Source organism: Callithrix jacchus, chromosome 2, assembly GCF_049354715.1.
Source record: "Callithrix jacchus isolate 240 chromosome 2, calJac240_pri, whole genome shotgun sequence".
Classification (NCBI taxonomy): Eukaryota; Metazoa; Chordata; class Mammalia; order Primates; family Cebidae; genus Callithrix; species Callithrix jacchus.
In genome coordinates, this window is record NC_133503.1 from 99,458,173 (window position 1) to 99,475,862 (window position 17,690).

Consider the following 17,690-nt stretch of genomic DNA (forward strand, 5'->3'; position numbering starts at 1 on the left):
GCTAGGACTACAAGTGCCTACCACCACACCTGGCTAAATTATTTTTATTTTTATTTTTACTTTTGTGCAAAGTGTTGCTTTGTTGCCCTGGCTGGTCTCAAACTCCTGTCCTCAACTGGTCCTCCCACCTCAGCCTCCCAAAGTCTTGGGATTGCAGGCATGAGCTGCCATGACCAGCCCCAAAATTTTTTAAACTAAGATTTGTGAATTATTTTTGCATATATATGTATATATGTGTGTGTATCATTAGCAATGGCATTTTGTGTCTCTTCTATCAGTTTATCCAACAAACAAAGCATATATGCATATTTAGGGGATTATTCTCTTTCCACAACACGTTTCGTTCTAGTACTTCATTTTCATTCATGAAAGGGAAACAGCACAAACAACTTGACCAGACTTTACGTGAAAATGTTCATGCCAAGGGCAACAATGAAATCCGAAGTCTAAGAACAGACTTAAAAGATCCTCGAAACAGGCTTTAGATGCTCTGCAATATGGACTTCCATAGGAAATACTAATGACCAGAAGGAGGGCATGAGGAAGATACAGGTCAGGAGAAGAGGAAACACTATGACTGTTTAAACATTGTGTGACATTTATGTTTCTTGAATGTCTTCATTACCCCCAAGACATGTATGTATGTGTGTGTATATATATTTAAAATTTTGTTTTAGTTATCTTTCATCTCCTAGATCCTTTTTAAGGGGTGCATCTACATCTAACACTAATCATGCCTTCTATCCTTAATAAATTGTCATATCCATTTATCATTCTAAACAGCTTCCACTTGCAACGCCAACTCTGTCAGTGCAATATAAGATCAGTAATTGCTAAGCATCCATCATAGCTGAAGTGATGTCACTAAATTCTCAGCTGTTCACAATAGTTCACTAACCTGAGTCTTGTTGGGCCAGAACTAATGTCAAGTGGTCCCTTGTTTTTATTTTTTTTCCTACATGAAACTATTTAAAGAAAAATTCCTATCTTAAGTGTGGAAATTTTACTAAACCATTTATGTAAGCAAACCAATATTGTCACACAGAATTCTGGGCACAGCTGGTTGATGAGTCAACCACCTATTAGCATACTGGTATCAAGCAAGAAGAGTTTGTGATAAGTAAATCATAGAAAAAAAAGTCACATAAAATAATTTTCCTCACCTCTTTTCTTGCTGGATTAGAATGGCATGCAGTACAGGCAGCAGTGATTTTCCAAGTCTCTCTCTAAAGGCACTGCATTTAAAAAAAAAAAAAAAAAAAGGAAAGAAATCTGACATACTCATCCTCAGAAATTCTCAAATGCCTGAGGGTTTTATTCCAATATTGCTCTCTTTCTGTCTCTAAATTAAATATAGGAAGAAGAACAATATGTGGCAAATCTACTTGGCACTCAGACAACTTCGATGATGGAACTATTTCTGGCTGGGAGAGTCAAGCCTGCTAAGAGTCAGCAAGGTGACTCTTAGTCACCATGGGCTTAGTAGGGGTGATTAACTCCACTCTGAGAACCTGAGTCAGAAAATATATGTTAATATTCTGCATATTGGCTCTGAGGCATTTTAGTCAAGTATGAGTTGGGATTAACAGAGTAAAATTTCCAGATTTATTATCAATCTAGCAGTATACTGCAATAGTGGTGGTGACGATGGTGGAGATAGAGTAGTTGTGGAAGTGGTAGCAGCAATCATCATCATGCTCTCAGTCATCATGTAGCATTTGCTGACACGCAGAATTCTGCACAGAGATTGCCAAAGAACCAACCACACATGCATACTGAAACAAAACAAGGAGAGGTTGTGACAAGTACATGCATATAAAAATAAAAGGCCACATAAAATAATTTATAGACTCCCTTTTCCCCTTCCCTTCTCTTGTTCAGTTTCATGTACTGCTCTATTAATAATCCAAATGTTGTGAAAAGAGTAAAAAATCTCGAAATTCTGTGTGCTAGAAATCCATCACTATTACACATGAGCCAGGATAGGCCCAGTGAGTAGTATTACTGTAAATTCTTGTACTCCTGGCTCAGTAAGTAGTAACTTTAGCCCAGTATTTCAAAATTTTATTACCACTTGGTCAAATATTTTTGGGAGTATGATAAAGTTATAGGTCCAAGAGAGTAGTAATTTGGCTGGAAGATATATAAAAAGAAAAATATAATTGCTTTATTGGGAGAATATATAGACAGAATACTAAATATTTAGGAAATAATATACTTAAATAAATGAAAGTACTAAAAGAGTTCTCAGTAAGGAACTTTCTCTCCTTTCCACAGTCAGAGCCGCATCTAATCCAATCCTGACTCAATGGGGGTTTCCAATGATCAGAAATGGAAATTATTTATAGTTTATATGCTCTGTTGCTGAGCAAGCCTCATTGTCAGAAAGTGATTCCATATCTTTCACCTGTAATTGTAGCTATATGTTACAGCATGAATGAGAATTGGAAAAGAGGGTAGTTATTCGATTGATGTAGACAGACAAAGTGGATAATTGAGACCCCTGAAACTCCCTTTAGGACTTGAATGATCCTATTTGGCTGTCTTGGGGAGTCACAACAGTTGGATAATTTTACTCGAGTATGTGGACAACTACTTCTAATACTGTTTTCTCAGACTATTTGCATATAGATTCTACTGGGGTATAAAATGATAAGGGGTGAAATTAACCATAAAATATATTAGTCTATTTGAACTCCAGTAGATTTTTTAAATACAAGAATTAACCATCTGAGGAAAACAGGTTTGCATCAAAAACAACCCAAACAAAAACAACTCCATAAAACAAAACACAAAAAGCCATCAACAATAATAAAAATTTAAGGTTGGTGGAAACAATAGGTCAACTTAACATCTACTTTTATCCGTAAAATGTGATAGAAAGTAAACTTCTAGTCTATTGTATAACAGGGACCACAGGACATTACTGTGGTTATCACAGTCTTGGAAGAAAACAAGTTACCGTTAGAGTTACGGATGGTGAAACTAGCTCAGAGTAATAAACACCCTCTATATTTTAGTGAAAAGAAAATTCAAAGAATTAGATATGCAAGTCTGATTTGGGCACACCTGTTGGGGGTACTGTTGAACTGATCAGATTCCTCCACCTTTCATACTTCCTTCTCCTTCCCTTGACCAAATTCTGAGTAGACAATTTAATAAAATAACAAAAAAGAAAGGAGAAAAAGAAACATGGTTTAATTTTATATAATTACATGAAGATAAGACTGCCCATTCAGGGCTGGGTGAAGTGGCTCACACATGTAATCGTAGCACTTTAGGAGGCCTAGGAGGGGAAGTCACTTGAGGCCAGGAGTTCCAGACCAGCCTAGCCAACATGGTGAAATCCCATCTCTACCAAAAATTACAAAAAATTACCCAGGTGTGGTAGTGCATATCTGTAGTCCCAGCTACTTGGGAGGCTGAGGCACAAGAATTGTTTGAATCCAGGAGGCAGAGGTTGCAGTGAGCCGAGATGATGCCACTGCATTTCAGCCTGAGTGACAGATCAAGAAGACTCTGTTTCAAAAAAAAAAAAAAAAAAAAAGAAGAAGAAGAAGAAGAAAAGAAAATGCGTATTTAGGACATATTGACTACTTCAGACCTATTTTTCTTCCAACTATGCTCAGTGCAAGTAATTCAGGTAGCATATAGTGTTGCTTTTTTTCTTCTGCTCCACTAACCATCATGATCATGACAAGGACTTGGTCTTAGGCTAAAATCTGGGGAGTTCACTTATACCTATCAGGGGTCCAAACATCCAGAGTAGCAGACAAGGGAGCTATCTCCAGTTTAAGAGCCATTCCCATGGAAGAGCCATAGGAGCCCTTTGGTCCAATATTCTTCTTGTATTTGAGGAAATTAAAATTTCACAAGGTTGACTGACTTGTCCTAAGATCACCCAGGAGTTAGGGGGCTGGGCATCAGACTTAGTATAAGAACTCAAGATGTCTTCTCTTCCAGTTTGGTTATGGAAAACTCCCATAATTGTCAAAGAGATGTAGCATCACTCTAATGGTTAAAAGTGACTCTCTTGGGAGGAAAGAAGGTATACATGAATAAGAATTAACTTGTGTTTTGGTTTTTTTTTTTTTAAGGAAAACTTGTTTCTTGTATGAAAATAAGTTCCTGCTCATATTTATGTGACAATGTGATGGCTAATTTATTTGTCAACTTGCCTGGGCATTAGGGCATTCAAATATTTGGTCAAATGTTATTCTGGGTGTGACTATGAGAGTGCTGTTAGATGAGATCAACATTTGAATTAGTAGACTGAGTAAAGCAAGTTGCCTTCTAATTTGTGTGGCCCTCATCCAATCAGTTGAAGGTCTGAATAGAACAAAAAGGCTAACCCTTCTGTGAGTAAAGCAGAGCGCGCATGTGAACGCACACACACACGCATGCACACCTGGTTAGTTTTGTTTCTGTGGGGAATTCTGAATAATAAAGGTAATTCTTGTATTTTCTTCAATGCTGCAGCTTTGCCGTCTTCGATCCCAGCATCAACATCTCTCTTTGAAAGCATGATATTTAAAATCTACAGGAAAACCACTTTCCTCTGCTTAAGTAGCTATGTTAAAATATGTCATCTGTATTTATGGTTTTCTTTATTGCAGTTCCATAGCTTTACATCTCAAAGCAGAGTTTTAATAGAAGATTGTGAAATGCTCATATTTAAGATGAAAACTAGTACAAAAATCTATAGTAATTAATTAAAACTATACTGTCTAAAGTGATTATTAGGTTTAAAATAAAGAAATAACTTTTATTGTTGTATTTATAGTTGTACACCAAAGTCCTGTGCCACGCTTACAAATTAACTGATTGATTCAGGCTCATAAACTCCCAAGATAGTCCAAAGAACACATTGTCCGATTCTGAACAACAAACAGAGGGAAGAAAGAAAAAAGAGACATATGCAAATAATCAATTATTCCATGCCCTTATGGAATTTTAAGGGTCAGGTCCTTCCGGACAGAAAAGTCAAGGCATCATTGTCCTCTAAAAAAGTCACACAGCTCGATTTTATGCACAGACATTTCATAACCACTCAAATCGGTGTTACAGCAGAAGGTAGGTGAAGGAGGAACTACAAATTCAGAAAATGTTTTAAGACCTGCTCTGTGTTACAGGGATAGGATAATGGGCTTATGGAAAACAAAGTTCTTGTGTAAATTAATCCCGTGGAATTTCAACCTAGGCAAACCTGAGTAGATGAGGCTCTGGATGCACATCGCTGCAGCATCTGGATGAAAAGTGGAATCAATCATTCCTTAATCCAGTTAGTGAGGTTCATAATGATAAGCATTTTATGTTGGTCTCTGGTAGTCCCTCAGCAGCCTGATCTTCCCTTCAGTACTGTACTCAGGTATGCAACTATCTACATTTGTTTTCATTTAAGTGGATTTATAAATACTTCAAAATTTAACATACCTGAAATTGGACTCATCTCCCTTCCTCTCACCCAAACCTGCCCACCTCATTATTTTCTCAGTAAATGGAAAAACTCATCCTGGCATTAATATTAAGATCGCCTTGACTCTATCTAACCTACATTACACATTCAATCTATCAGACAATCATATAGTCATTACTTTCCAAATAATTCCGAAATCGGGTCACTTTTCACGGCTTCCACTGTTTCCACATGATTAGAAAAATAAAACAAATTGACATTGGAGACAAGATAGTCTAGCTGTTAAAGTGGCTTTTGTTAAGCCTTGGAATCATAGTAAAAATAAGACACTAAACATAAACAAAATCTCTTCTGTAGGCCAGGCACCATGCTAACTAGATACGTGGTGATGAACAAGAAAAATGTTTTCCAACTTTACATAGCTTAGAACCTTAAAAAAGTTAACAGATAATGAACAAAGGAAGTAATTACAGATTGTTTTAAGTCCCATGATTGAAATTAACCAGATAATAATATTGAAAGTAACTGAAGAATTCTACTTAAGATAGCCAGGAAATATCACTTTAAGGAAAGGATTTTTAAGTGGAGGCCTTCTGGTAGAGAATGAACTTGCTTTGTAAAAAAAGAGTGTAGACATAGGATAAAGGCAGAGGGAACAGTGAGTGTAACGCCCAGATGAAGGAAAGGGCTTACCATGTGCAGTTCTAAAAAGGCAGGCAATGTGGTTACACAGTAGTGAGTGAGGGGAGAGTGGAAGGAGGTGAGGTTGGCATACTGAAGCCAGACCATATGGAACTCATACATTCAAATGAGGAGTTCCAGTTTTATTCTAAGTGCAAAGGGAAGTCATTGGTGGTTTTAACCAGGAGGAGTGATGAGAGCCAATTTACCTTTTAAAGAGAAAGGATCATGGTCTAAAGGTGAAGACTGAACTGAATTGATGTTTCTTTTATTCCTTTTATTTCCTTTTCAATATTTAAAACTTGTCTTGAAAGTGACCTAGGTTTATACTAATTTTTGAAAATTCCTTTGCTAAAACTTGTCCTTCCCACTTGGTGACTGAAATTTCAGTTTGCATCTATAGCCCTGTGATTTGTCAGCTCTAGTTTCAGTCCTGGGAACTACAAAAATGCCATGCAAACCATTGCAAGCCTGCTGAGTACAACATTTGACCAATGCATTCATTGGGATTGGAATCATAAGACTTGAGCATTTATGAAATGACATTCCTATTTTTCTATTACAACATTCCTAAAAGGTCAGACTCTTGAAGTTGACCTTTAATGATCACATACGTACTCTAGGGAGGAGTTTATAACATAAACAAAACAAAACCAAAAACAGACAAAAACACTTAGAAAAAATATATTTGCTATCCCAATAATAATATTTCTGTGATAATCATCTCTTTCCCTTATTATCAAAAAATCACTAGCAACCAGTAATTCAATATAATTATATTAAAAACTCATCAAAACTTAGCAAAATTTTACTTTCCTACACGATTAGACCTAAGTGAATTAGTTAATCACGGGAGAGCTCTTTTCCACTTCTGATGATGCTTATTTTCCACAAACCAGCTCTTTTACACTTTGATAGCTTCAACCAGTGACCTCTGAGGTATTCCTTTAAAATGTCTTAGGGGTTTTTCTTTCTATGGTGAATGTTGTATGGAGATCTCTTGAAGGCCCAAAAGCTATTAACTCAACAGAATAAATTTGAATGAGAAAATTCCAGGAATATAGCCAGTTAACGTAGGGTTATTTGGGACCTGCAAGTTCTTTCTCCTTTTCTTAAATTCTACCAACCCATGAGAACCTTTAAGATGGTCACCTATGCTGCATTTATCTTAAGGCTACACCTGTGTGCAATAAATTCATCTCCTGAAAAATTATCCTGTAACTTTGTAATGTAGGCACTCAAAATTTTTATTCTTGATTATACTTAAAAAATTTCCTCTTAAGGGTTTTAATGTAACATTATTATAAGGATAAAATATAATGATTAATTATAATAAGACTAGTATTTACATTTTACTTTTCTCTTACAATTCCTTTATAAACAGAAGTTAATTAATAGCTTAGATGCCAATATTCTGTCTTCAAAGAGGTTAATGCACCAGATTAGAAATTGCTTTTAGCCCAAGTGCTTCTTCAGCATTTTTATTTGGTGCAGGCTGATACTAACAAAGGCAGTTGTCTTTCTTTTCTTTTCCTCTATAAGAAAGTAAGTGTTTGGACCACTTGTTACACCCATTGTTGCTTGCTAGAGCCATGGAAATAATGGGAAGAATGTCACTTTCTTTGGGGAAAACATGTTAGTGGAGTCTCATGAATAAATGTATTCTAGAAATAAAATGCATACTCCTAATAAAAGAGAAGAACCTTTTGCAAACAAACCAAATTATTTCGTATCTTGCATTTTGACCGGTTCTTAAAGGTAGAGAAAGGTGGTCAAAGTTTTTTTGCGTAATAGGAGAACTATTTATATATCTAAACAAAAACCTAAAGCTTTGCACTTTCACAACACAAATTTTCTTGTCATTTCAGCTCCCTAAGTGACCCTTCCAGACCCATGACAATGTAGCAAGTCTGCCATACTCAATTGTAAATGTGCATTTTAACCTAGCCTATCCCTTAAACCTTGAAAATATTTATTGTGACAATTTGCTGTTATTATCCCATAGTTATTGCATTTTTCCTTTATATTATTGTCTTTTACTTATTTTTCCTTTCTTCTATTTAGTTTGGATATATTTTGTTTACTTTTATAGCTTCTTAAGGTGAAAACTTAGATCTTTGAATTAAAAACTGTTATTCTTTTCCTCGGATAGGTCCTCACTGCTATAAATTTCCCTCTAAGCTCTTATTTGAGAAGTTGCATTTTTATTATAACTCAGTAAAATATTTTATTTTCTTTGTGGTTTCTTATTTGACCCATCGTCAAGTAAAAGTATTAGTTTTAACTTCTCAAATATTTGGGGGTTTTAAGCTGTCATTTTATTTACATCAAATTTAATTCCATTTTATTAGAGGTTATACTTTGTAAAATTTCAATTTAAACAAAAATTAAACTAACTTTCTTTCTTTTTTGAGTCAGAGTCTCATTCTGTTGCCCAGGTTGGAGTACAGTAGTGTAAGCTCAGCTCACTCTAACCTCCACCTTCCTCAAGTGATTCTCCTGCCTCAGCCTCTCAAGTAACTGGGATTACAGGTACCTGCCAACACACCTGGCTAATTTTTGAATTTTTAGTGAGACAAAGTTTCACCAAGTTGGCCAGACTGATCTTGAATACTGTCCTCAGGTGATCTGCCTGTCTCGCTCCCAAAGTCCTGGGATTACAGGTGTAAGTCACCATGCCCAGCCAGTAATTCAACTTTTAAAATGTTCTGGCATTTGGTCTATATTAGTAAATGCTCTAGGTACACTTTGCAAAGGGTATGCATTTGGCAGTTTTGTCTAATTAGGTCAAAGTAGTTGCTAGTATAATTAAATATTCTCTATATTGACTAATTTTAAAAATTTTATCTATTAGTTAAAGAAGGTTATAAAAATGTCAAACTATAGTTGTAGATTTCACTGTTACCTTTTTTTTGTTCTAACATTTGAAATATATCTTTTTAATTCAGGTAATATCCCTTGTCTGAATGTCTACTTTGTCTGACACTAATATTTCCATACTACCAATTTTTAATGCTTATCTTTTATTTGTGTATGTGTATGTGTGTGTGTGTTTACATATATTTTTCCCCACCCTTTTCCTTTCACCTTATCTGTGTCTTTTAATTTAAAATGTGTCTCTTGGCAAGGCGTGATGGCTCATGCCTATAATCCCAGCCCTTTGGAAGGCTGAGGCAGGAGGATTGCTTGAGCCCAGGAGTTCTAGACTAACCTAGACAACGTAACAAGACCCCATCTCTACAAATACAATTTTAAAAAAATTAGCCAGGCATGGTGGCATGTGACTGTATTACCTGCTACTTGGGAGGTTGAGGTGAGAGGATTGTGTCACTGGACTCAGCGAGGGTGACAGAATGAGACTCTATTTCAAAGAAAACAGAAAGTATCTCTTATAGAAAGCAGGCTTTGTACAAAGTCTAATTTGACATTTTTCTTTTTTAATTGGAATCTTTAATGTAAAAATTACTATGATTTTTCTATTTTTTTCCTATGTGTTGCATCTCTTCTTCCCCTGTTGCTTCTTCTTTTCTATCTTATTTTGGGTTTAAGAAATGATTAACTATTCCATTTTATTTTGTTTATTACCCCCCTTTTTTGGTCATACTTCTGTTTTATTTTATATGTAGTGGTTAAGGCATTACTGTAAGCATCCTCAACATATCAAAGCCTCCTTATATTATATGTAAGAACATTGTAGAGAGTTTGGATTCCAGTAACTTTCTGTAAGGAGTTATGACTTTTGTTATAGCTAGCAATTTAATTTTTGGCTGATCACCTTGAATTTGCAGAGGTTTGATTTTCACTTCATTAATTTAGCTCTTAGTCTCAGGAAAAATGCCTTAGTTATAGAAAGTCCTGCTCTCAGGGACTTTCTCTGTTAATTTCCATCTGCTCCAGAAGACAAACTCCTCTGACACCTAAAGCAATACACCTGTAGGTTTCCCTTTGAGTTACTCATTCTGCCCATGGGAAGACTTTAGTGAAGTCACATAAATGTTTATATTATCACCCAGTTGCATTCTTTTCTTTGAAGAATTCAATCCCCTTCAATTTCTGCCTACTTTTGGTTGCTTTCCAGTGCCTTACATAGTTAGCTTTTATATTTTATCCAGAGTTTGCCACCTCTGGGAGAGTAATTCAAATTAAGACATTCTCATTCTCAGCACTGGAATTTGGAAAATGAATATTTTTAATATTAAGGCTCCCATATGAAAATAGCTGAGGAAGATTCTGATCCAGATAGGGCTTAGCAAGTCATGGAATCTAAATATGCACAGCCTCTGTTCAGTGGGCTGATTAGTTTATTTTTGTTTTTATTTTGATCAATTCCATCATCAGTTTCTTATTTTGAATTAAATGATGCAGCTATAGGGAATAGTTTATTGACTAAAGGAGACATTGTTATTTTCTTCTTGCTTTAATACAGAGTGCATTTTATAAGATTAGGGAGTATAAATGCTTCCAGATTTGAAATACTTTATTTTACATGTACATTACATGATTTCCCATGGTTATTTCAAGAGTCTTTAACTTAGGTTTGATAAAATAAATGCATTTAAATTGTTATGAGGTAAAAGTACTCTCTTCATTTTCTATCTTCTGTTCTCATTCCCTCCACTTTGTTTTATATGACTCATATCCAAGGGTTGCATATTTAAGTTAATACCTCAGTGACATAGATTCTTTATAGTCAAAAAGATAAAGTAAAGCATTGTTTTCTCCAGAATTGGGAGTGATGGCCTCATCCAATCACTTAAATTTGTACTTATTCCCTCTACTTTGCCTTATATGACCCATATCCAAGGGTTGCATATTCAAATTCATACCTGGAAGCATAGAAAAATACCATAAAACAGGTGTGTAAAACAGGCCAGATTGGGGAAACATCAGAAAGTTCTACATGATGAGATAGACTGGAGAAAGCACGGGGTATATCAAGGGTCAACTAGCTTTTGCCATTTAGGGCGTTATGAGTCATTGTTGTCAGATCTCCTCTTCCAAGAGAAGCTGAAAATACAGATTTTTGGGTGTAATTTCCTTATTATTAAAATATCATTCAGGTCAAACAGAACATGTTTGATTAATACACAAAGCCCCTGTCTCTTTGTTTCTTGTTTCCACTGCTTGTTAGCCTCCCATTTGTATATTCTTTCTCATTCACTTTGAATCTTTCATGCAAGTATACCCAAATCTTATTATCTATAATCAGTTCGAGTTTCATGTCTCCACAAAGCTTCTGAGTCTTCTAGTCTTCACTGTTCATCTTTGCCTTCTTTGAAATCTATAATATTTATAGTTTAGGAAACATTTTATCACATCATTTTATTGCCTTGTTATACTGAGTTGTGCTTCAGTTTCCAACATCTTTTATTTCTTTCTGCCACAGGTTTTCAATACTCATTTATTAATGTATGGTTGGCATCGCTCATAAGGTTTTTTTAAAGCGTGAGGGAATATGAAAGTATGGGATGTTTATTGATTTGGAGGAGACCATAGATATATCGGATCCAAATTCTTTATTTGACAGATAAGGAAACTAACACCCACTAAGTTAATTGATTTACTATTGATTAATCAGAAAGTAAATGACCAGACCAGGGAATTTAATTCCTTTTTATGTTTTTGTTTCCACCAAATACAGTAGTCAGTAGATTTAGGACAAGGTACTTTTTCATTCAACATCAAAATATGGATTTATTCTGTTTCCTCCTCTGTGTTCTCTCTTCTTAGTGTAGCTGAGTAACATAGAATTATATTCTCTTTTTTTTTTTAGACGGAGTTTCGCTCTTGTTACCCAGGCTGGAGTGCAATGGCGCGATCTCGGCTCACAGCAGCCTCCGCCTCCTGGGTTCAGGCAATTCTCCTGCCTCAGCCTCCTGAGTAGCTGGGATTACAGGCACGCACCACCATGCCCAGCTAATTTTTTGTATTTTTAGTAGAGGCGGGGTGTTGACCAGGATGGTCTCGATATCTTGACCTCGTGATCCACCTGTCTCGGCCTCCCAAAGAGAATTATATTCTTTAGAGCCAAAAAGATAAAGTAAATTTTTTTGGAGTATCACATGGCTTCATCCAATCACTTAATTTTTGTAAAGAGAAGATTATGAATCAGCCTAACTCTGTTGTTTCCAAGATTTTGATTTTATAATATCTGTTTCTCCTTATGGGCCTTGCAGACAAAGAGGTATCCTAGTTATGAAACAACCACATATGTCTTCTCATCTGAGACATCTGTTCTCTGATTCTCTCATAAATTCTTAAGCAGAATGAAATTTTATTAAGAAAATTATAGCATCACTGTAATTGACATATATTCCACATTTGTCTGCATTTACCTTTTGAACATAGTCATTATACCACACGATGGCATCCTAAAACAATTTCCATAAATGCAACATTGAAATGAAGACATAAGGCATTACAGATATGAAAATTACATTCTTGTAATCTCGAGATTTAGATGACTAATAGTGTTCCTCAGCTTCATTTCATAAAATTTTGCAGCTTCTATGGAAGGAGCTTGATATGAAAAAGTAGCAATTGTTTTTATGAAATAAAACTTCATTAATGATCACTTTAGGTTATTAAAGAGCTTAGATATTGTACTAGTAAATTTAATATACCTAACTTTTAGCACATGTACAATGGAAAACTTGAAATAACCTACAAAATAAAATTATCACAATAATTGTAAAATTCATTAACAAAATGTCTAAATATTCAATAATAATTTGTGAGTGAAAATTTTTGTTATAATTTTGTAATTTGAATGCAATTTTCCTAAGAAGTTACAGGATTAAATTGTAAATAACTATGTCTAACTTGAAAAATAGTGGAAAAAGTATACCCTGCTTTTGTGCATGAAATGCTTATTTTCTGTTTTATTATTTCTTTGTCAGTATTAATGGTTCTTTACTGGCAAAGCAAGTGAACGTTTGTTGTTTTTTATTTAACAAATATTTATATTATTCAATTGATCTTTAATAATAGAATTATTCTTCAGAAGAGATGAGAAGCTCATTTTCATTTTAGTTCTAGGAAATATAAAAGTTATAAATGTGACATTAGGTTAACGACATTCATTTTGTTTATTTTCATAGTATTTCAGCAATGTCTGTGTTTTTTCCCTGTAATCAAAGAAAATATTCAATTTTGTGTTGTATTTATTACTATAAATGTTATACTAATATATGTTCTCACCTCATTTAGTTTTTTTGGATTAGAAAATCATAATTGTTAAATCTGTAAAGCCTTATGTTTTGATTTCAACATTCCTATAGTACAAAATAGGACATTTGGGCTAAATATAATGTCTTATTTAATCAAGATATATATTTTCATTTTGTTCCTCAACCAAGATAGATCATCTCTGAAATGGTATTTTAAAATAGATCAATGTTGTTACACTTTATTGCACATTAGAATTACCTGGGATAACGTTTAAAAATCCTGATGTCAAGATCCTTCCCCAGCCCAATTAAATCAGATACCCTAGAAATGTAATCTTAGCATCATTATGTTTTAAACTCCCTTGGGTTATTGCAGTATACAGCCAAGTTTGAGAACCGCTGAAACAAAGGGAAGGAGAATTAGTTAACATAGATGGATAAGGCAGACCTACTTTAAACCACAGATCTCTCCTTTTATATGCTGTGATCTTATAAAATCGCTTAATTTTTGAGTCTTCAATTTGTTTTATGTAATATTTAATATATAAAAACATATACAACATAAATGAAGTTATGAAGTTTAATTAAAATAATAAATGCTTATAAGCCTGCCATATAACTTGAAAACTAAAAATTATTCACAATTCCATTCTCCTACTGATTTCATAGTTCTAATTCCTAGTTCTAATTTCATTATCATAAATTTGTGTATTTTTCACTTTTTTTTTAGGAATACTTATAATACATGTATGTTTTCATGAGTAGTATATTACCCAGTTTAACTTAATAATATGGTTTATATACATAATACTATCTGTAGAATTCAGAATTTTAAATTATTTTCAATTAATCAAGATTACAGTTCAGATATTCTCCCATATTTTTGTACATAGTTGTAGTAATTCAATTATTTTCACAGAGATATAGTTTGTGAATATAGTATAAGGTATTTTTCAATGTCTCTGTCAATGAACATTCAGGATTTCTTCTTTTTAGATATTGTTATTTAATACAAGCTTGAGATGAATGTTTCTATAGAGACTCCTGGTGACATATAATATTTTTTTTTAACTATACCTAGAAGTGAAATTTCTGGGTCATAAGATATGTGCATTTACAGATTTAAAGATAGTGCTATTTCCTTCTCTGCATTCTGAATTGTTGTATTGATTTACACTTTGATCAGCATTACAACACTTCCCATTGTTCTACATACTCATCAACATGTAGTACTATAGAGCTGGTTACTTTTGGCAATTTGGAAGATAAACAAAAATAGTTCAGTATAGTGATTTTTAATGGGTTACATTTTTGTCATGTACTTATTTTCCTATTGTATAACTCGGGAAATGTCTATTCTTATTTGCCCATATTTTTGGCTTATTTTATTGATTTAATTATAATTTGGCATATTTGTTATGCTGTTTTATGATCATTTATGATGTTTTATGGTTTTAATGAGGTTGAACTTAATACTTAAGATATTTGGCACATTTTAAGCAATCCTTCCCCATGCCTATAACATAAAAAATATGCATCTGTACTTTCTTTTAAAAGCTTAAAAAGATTGCTGCTCATATTTAAGTTATTAAAAGATTTGAGGTCATGGCATTCCATAGAAATGTAGGGTTATTTTTTCATAAGAATAGCCAGTATTTACAGACCATTTATTGACAATTTTTCATTCACATTGTTCAGCCAATGCTATATATATTACATATCAAATTTCCATGTGCACAGTAGCCTTCCTGTGGGTTCTCTACTTTGTCCCATTTGTGAATTTATTAATTTCTATATTAATATTATGTCATTTTAGTTATTTGTTTCCATTTTATAGTCAGTCTTTATCATTTGTAAGACAATTCTTTTTTTTTAAGCAATATTTAGTTCTTTGTAGATTCTGGATATTAGCCCTTTGCCAGCTGGGTAGATTGCAAAAATTTTTTCCCATTCTGTTGGTTGCCAGTTCACTCTAATGATAATTTCTTTTGCTGTGCAGAAGCTCTTTAGTTTAATTAGATCCCATTTGTCAATTTTGGCTTTTGTTGACATTGCTTTTGATATTTTAGTCATGAAGTCCTTGCCCATGCCTATGTCCTGAATGGTATTGCCTTTGTTCTTTTCTAGGGTTTTATGGTGTTAGGCCTATGTTTAAATCTTTAATTTATCTGGAGTTAATTTTTGTATAAAGTGTAAGGAAGAGATCCAGTTTCAGTTTTATGCCTATAGCTAGCCAGTTTTCTCAACACCATTTATTTAACAGGGAATCCTTTCCCCATTGCTTGTTTTCATCAGGTTTATTAAAGATCAGATGATTGCAGATGTGTGGCTTTACTTCCAAGGTCTCTATTCTGTTCCATAGGTGTATATCTCTGTTTTGGCACCAGTACCATGCTGTTTTGATTACTGTAGGCTTGTAGTATAGTTTGAAGTCAGGTAGTGTGATGCCTACAGCTTTTTCTTTTTGTTTAGGATTGTCTTGGCTATGTGGGCTCTTTTTTGGTTCCATATGAAATTTAAGGTGTTTTTTCCCCAATTCTGTGAAGACAGTCCATGGTAGCTTGATGGGGATAGCATTGAATGCATAAATTACTTTGGGCAGTATGGCCATTTTCACAATACTGATTGTTTCTAACCATGAGCATGGAATGTTTTAGCATTTGTGTGTGTCCTCTCTTATTTCCTTGAGCAGTGGTTGTAGTTCTCCTTGAAGAAGACCTTCACATCCCTTGTTAGTTGTATTTCTAAGTATTTTATTCTCTTTGTAGCAATTGTGAATGGGAGTTCACTCGTGTTTGGCTCTCTGTCTGTTCTTTTTGTTTATAGGAAAGCTTGTGAGTTTTGCACATTGATTTTATATCCTGATAATTTGCTGAAGTTACTTGTCAGTTTAAGCAGATTTGGGGCTGAGACAATGGGATGTTCTAAATATACAATCATGTCATCTGCAAATAGAGACAATTTCACCTCATCTTTTCCTAATTGAATACCCTTTATTTCTTTTTCTTGCCTGATTGCCCTGGCCAGAACTTCCAATATTCTGTTGAATAGGACTGGTGAGAGAGGACATTCTTGTCTTGTGCCAGTTTTCAAAGGGAATGCTTCCAGTTTTTGCCCATTCAATGTGATATTGGCTGTGGGTTTGTCTTAAATAGCTCTAATTATTTTGAGGTATGTTCTGTCAATACCTAGTTTATTGAGAGTTTTTAGCATAAAGGGCTGTTGAATTTTGTCAAAGGCTTTCTCTGCATCTGTTGAGATAATCATATTATCATGTGGTTTTTGTCTTTGGTTCTTTTATGTGTGATGGATTACGTTTATTGATTTGCATATGTTGAACCAGCCTTACACCCCAGGGATGAAGCTGACTTGATCATGAAGGATAAGCTTTTTGATGTGCTGTTGCGTTTAGTTTGCCAGTATTTTATTGAAGATTTTTGCATCAATGTTCATCATGAGGATATTGGCCTGAAATTTTCTTTTTTAGTTGTGTCTCTGCCAGGTTTTGGTATTAGGATGATGTTGGTCTCATAAAATGAGTTATGGAGTATTCCTCTTTTTCTGTTGTTTGGAATCGTTTCATAAGGAATGGTACCAGCTTTTTTGGTACCTCCAGTAGAATTTGGCTCTGAACCCATCTGGTCCTGGACTGTTTTTCGTTGGTAGGCTACTAACTGATGCCTGAAGTTCAGAGCTTCTTATTGGTCTATTCAGGGATTTGCTAATAAAAGGAGGAAGAGAGAGAGCATTATTTTATATCGTCATAACCCAGTGGCCAGTGTATTCATTTTAAATATAAAATCTATTGCTCAAAGACAAATTTTTTGTAAAGATATTTAGCTCTTCAACAACATACCTAGGAACAGAAATTTGATTTTCTGGCTTCTGTTGCTTTTCCTTTTGTCATATTTGTCTTTTTAATGAAATAATAATCTGAAAAGTCATTTTATCACCTGTATCTATATAACAGTGTACAACTTACAAGTAAAATTTTAACATCATAATGAATTTTTAGAGAAAGTAACATATACTTTAAATCTATAAAAATTAAGGAATATGTTATATTCTGCTTAGAAATACCAGGTCTAAGATTGACTGTTAGCATCACTTTAGTTGATTCTCACATGGCACTTTTAAAAATATGCCTTTATCAAATAATTATGAGTTATTTATGAGTAATTAAAATAGCAAATAGCAACTAACCAAGCCTATTAACTAGATACAGAAAACAAAATTGTATACATTAATCAGATAATTTATAGTATAAAATGATTATAAGTCAATGAAGCAGTTATTTGCATTTAAAGTAGGCTGTTTATTATTTGCTACTACTGACTACTCCTTAGTGTACATACTATCAGGGAATAGGTTGATATTGTATCAATGCAAGTACAAAACGGAATATTTATTTTGACTGATACGTT

The 17,690-nt window shown here is 34.0% G+C and overlaps 2 protein-coding genes across 15 annotated transcripts in view; one reads left to right on the forward strand and one right to left on the reverse strand.

Annotated features, from left to right (window-relative positions):
* Positions 1-17,690, forward strand: part of TMEM232 (transmembrane protein 232) — a 332,087-nt gene that overhangs the window by 226,053 nt on the left and 88,344 nt on the right. The window lies entirely within an intron of this gene.
* Positions 1-17,690, reverse strand: part of LOC144581571 (uncharacterized) — a 375,083-nt gene that overhangs the window by 13,323 nt on the left and 344,070 nt on the right. Inside the window, exon 3 of the mRNA XM_078365856.1 lies at positions 1,164-1,235. Coding sequence (XP_078221982.1) covers positions 1,164-1,235 — 72 coding nt within the window. The remainder of the gene's footprint in view (positions 1-1,163; positions 1,236-17,690) is intronic.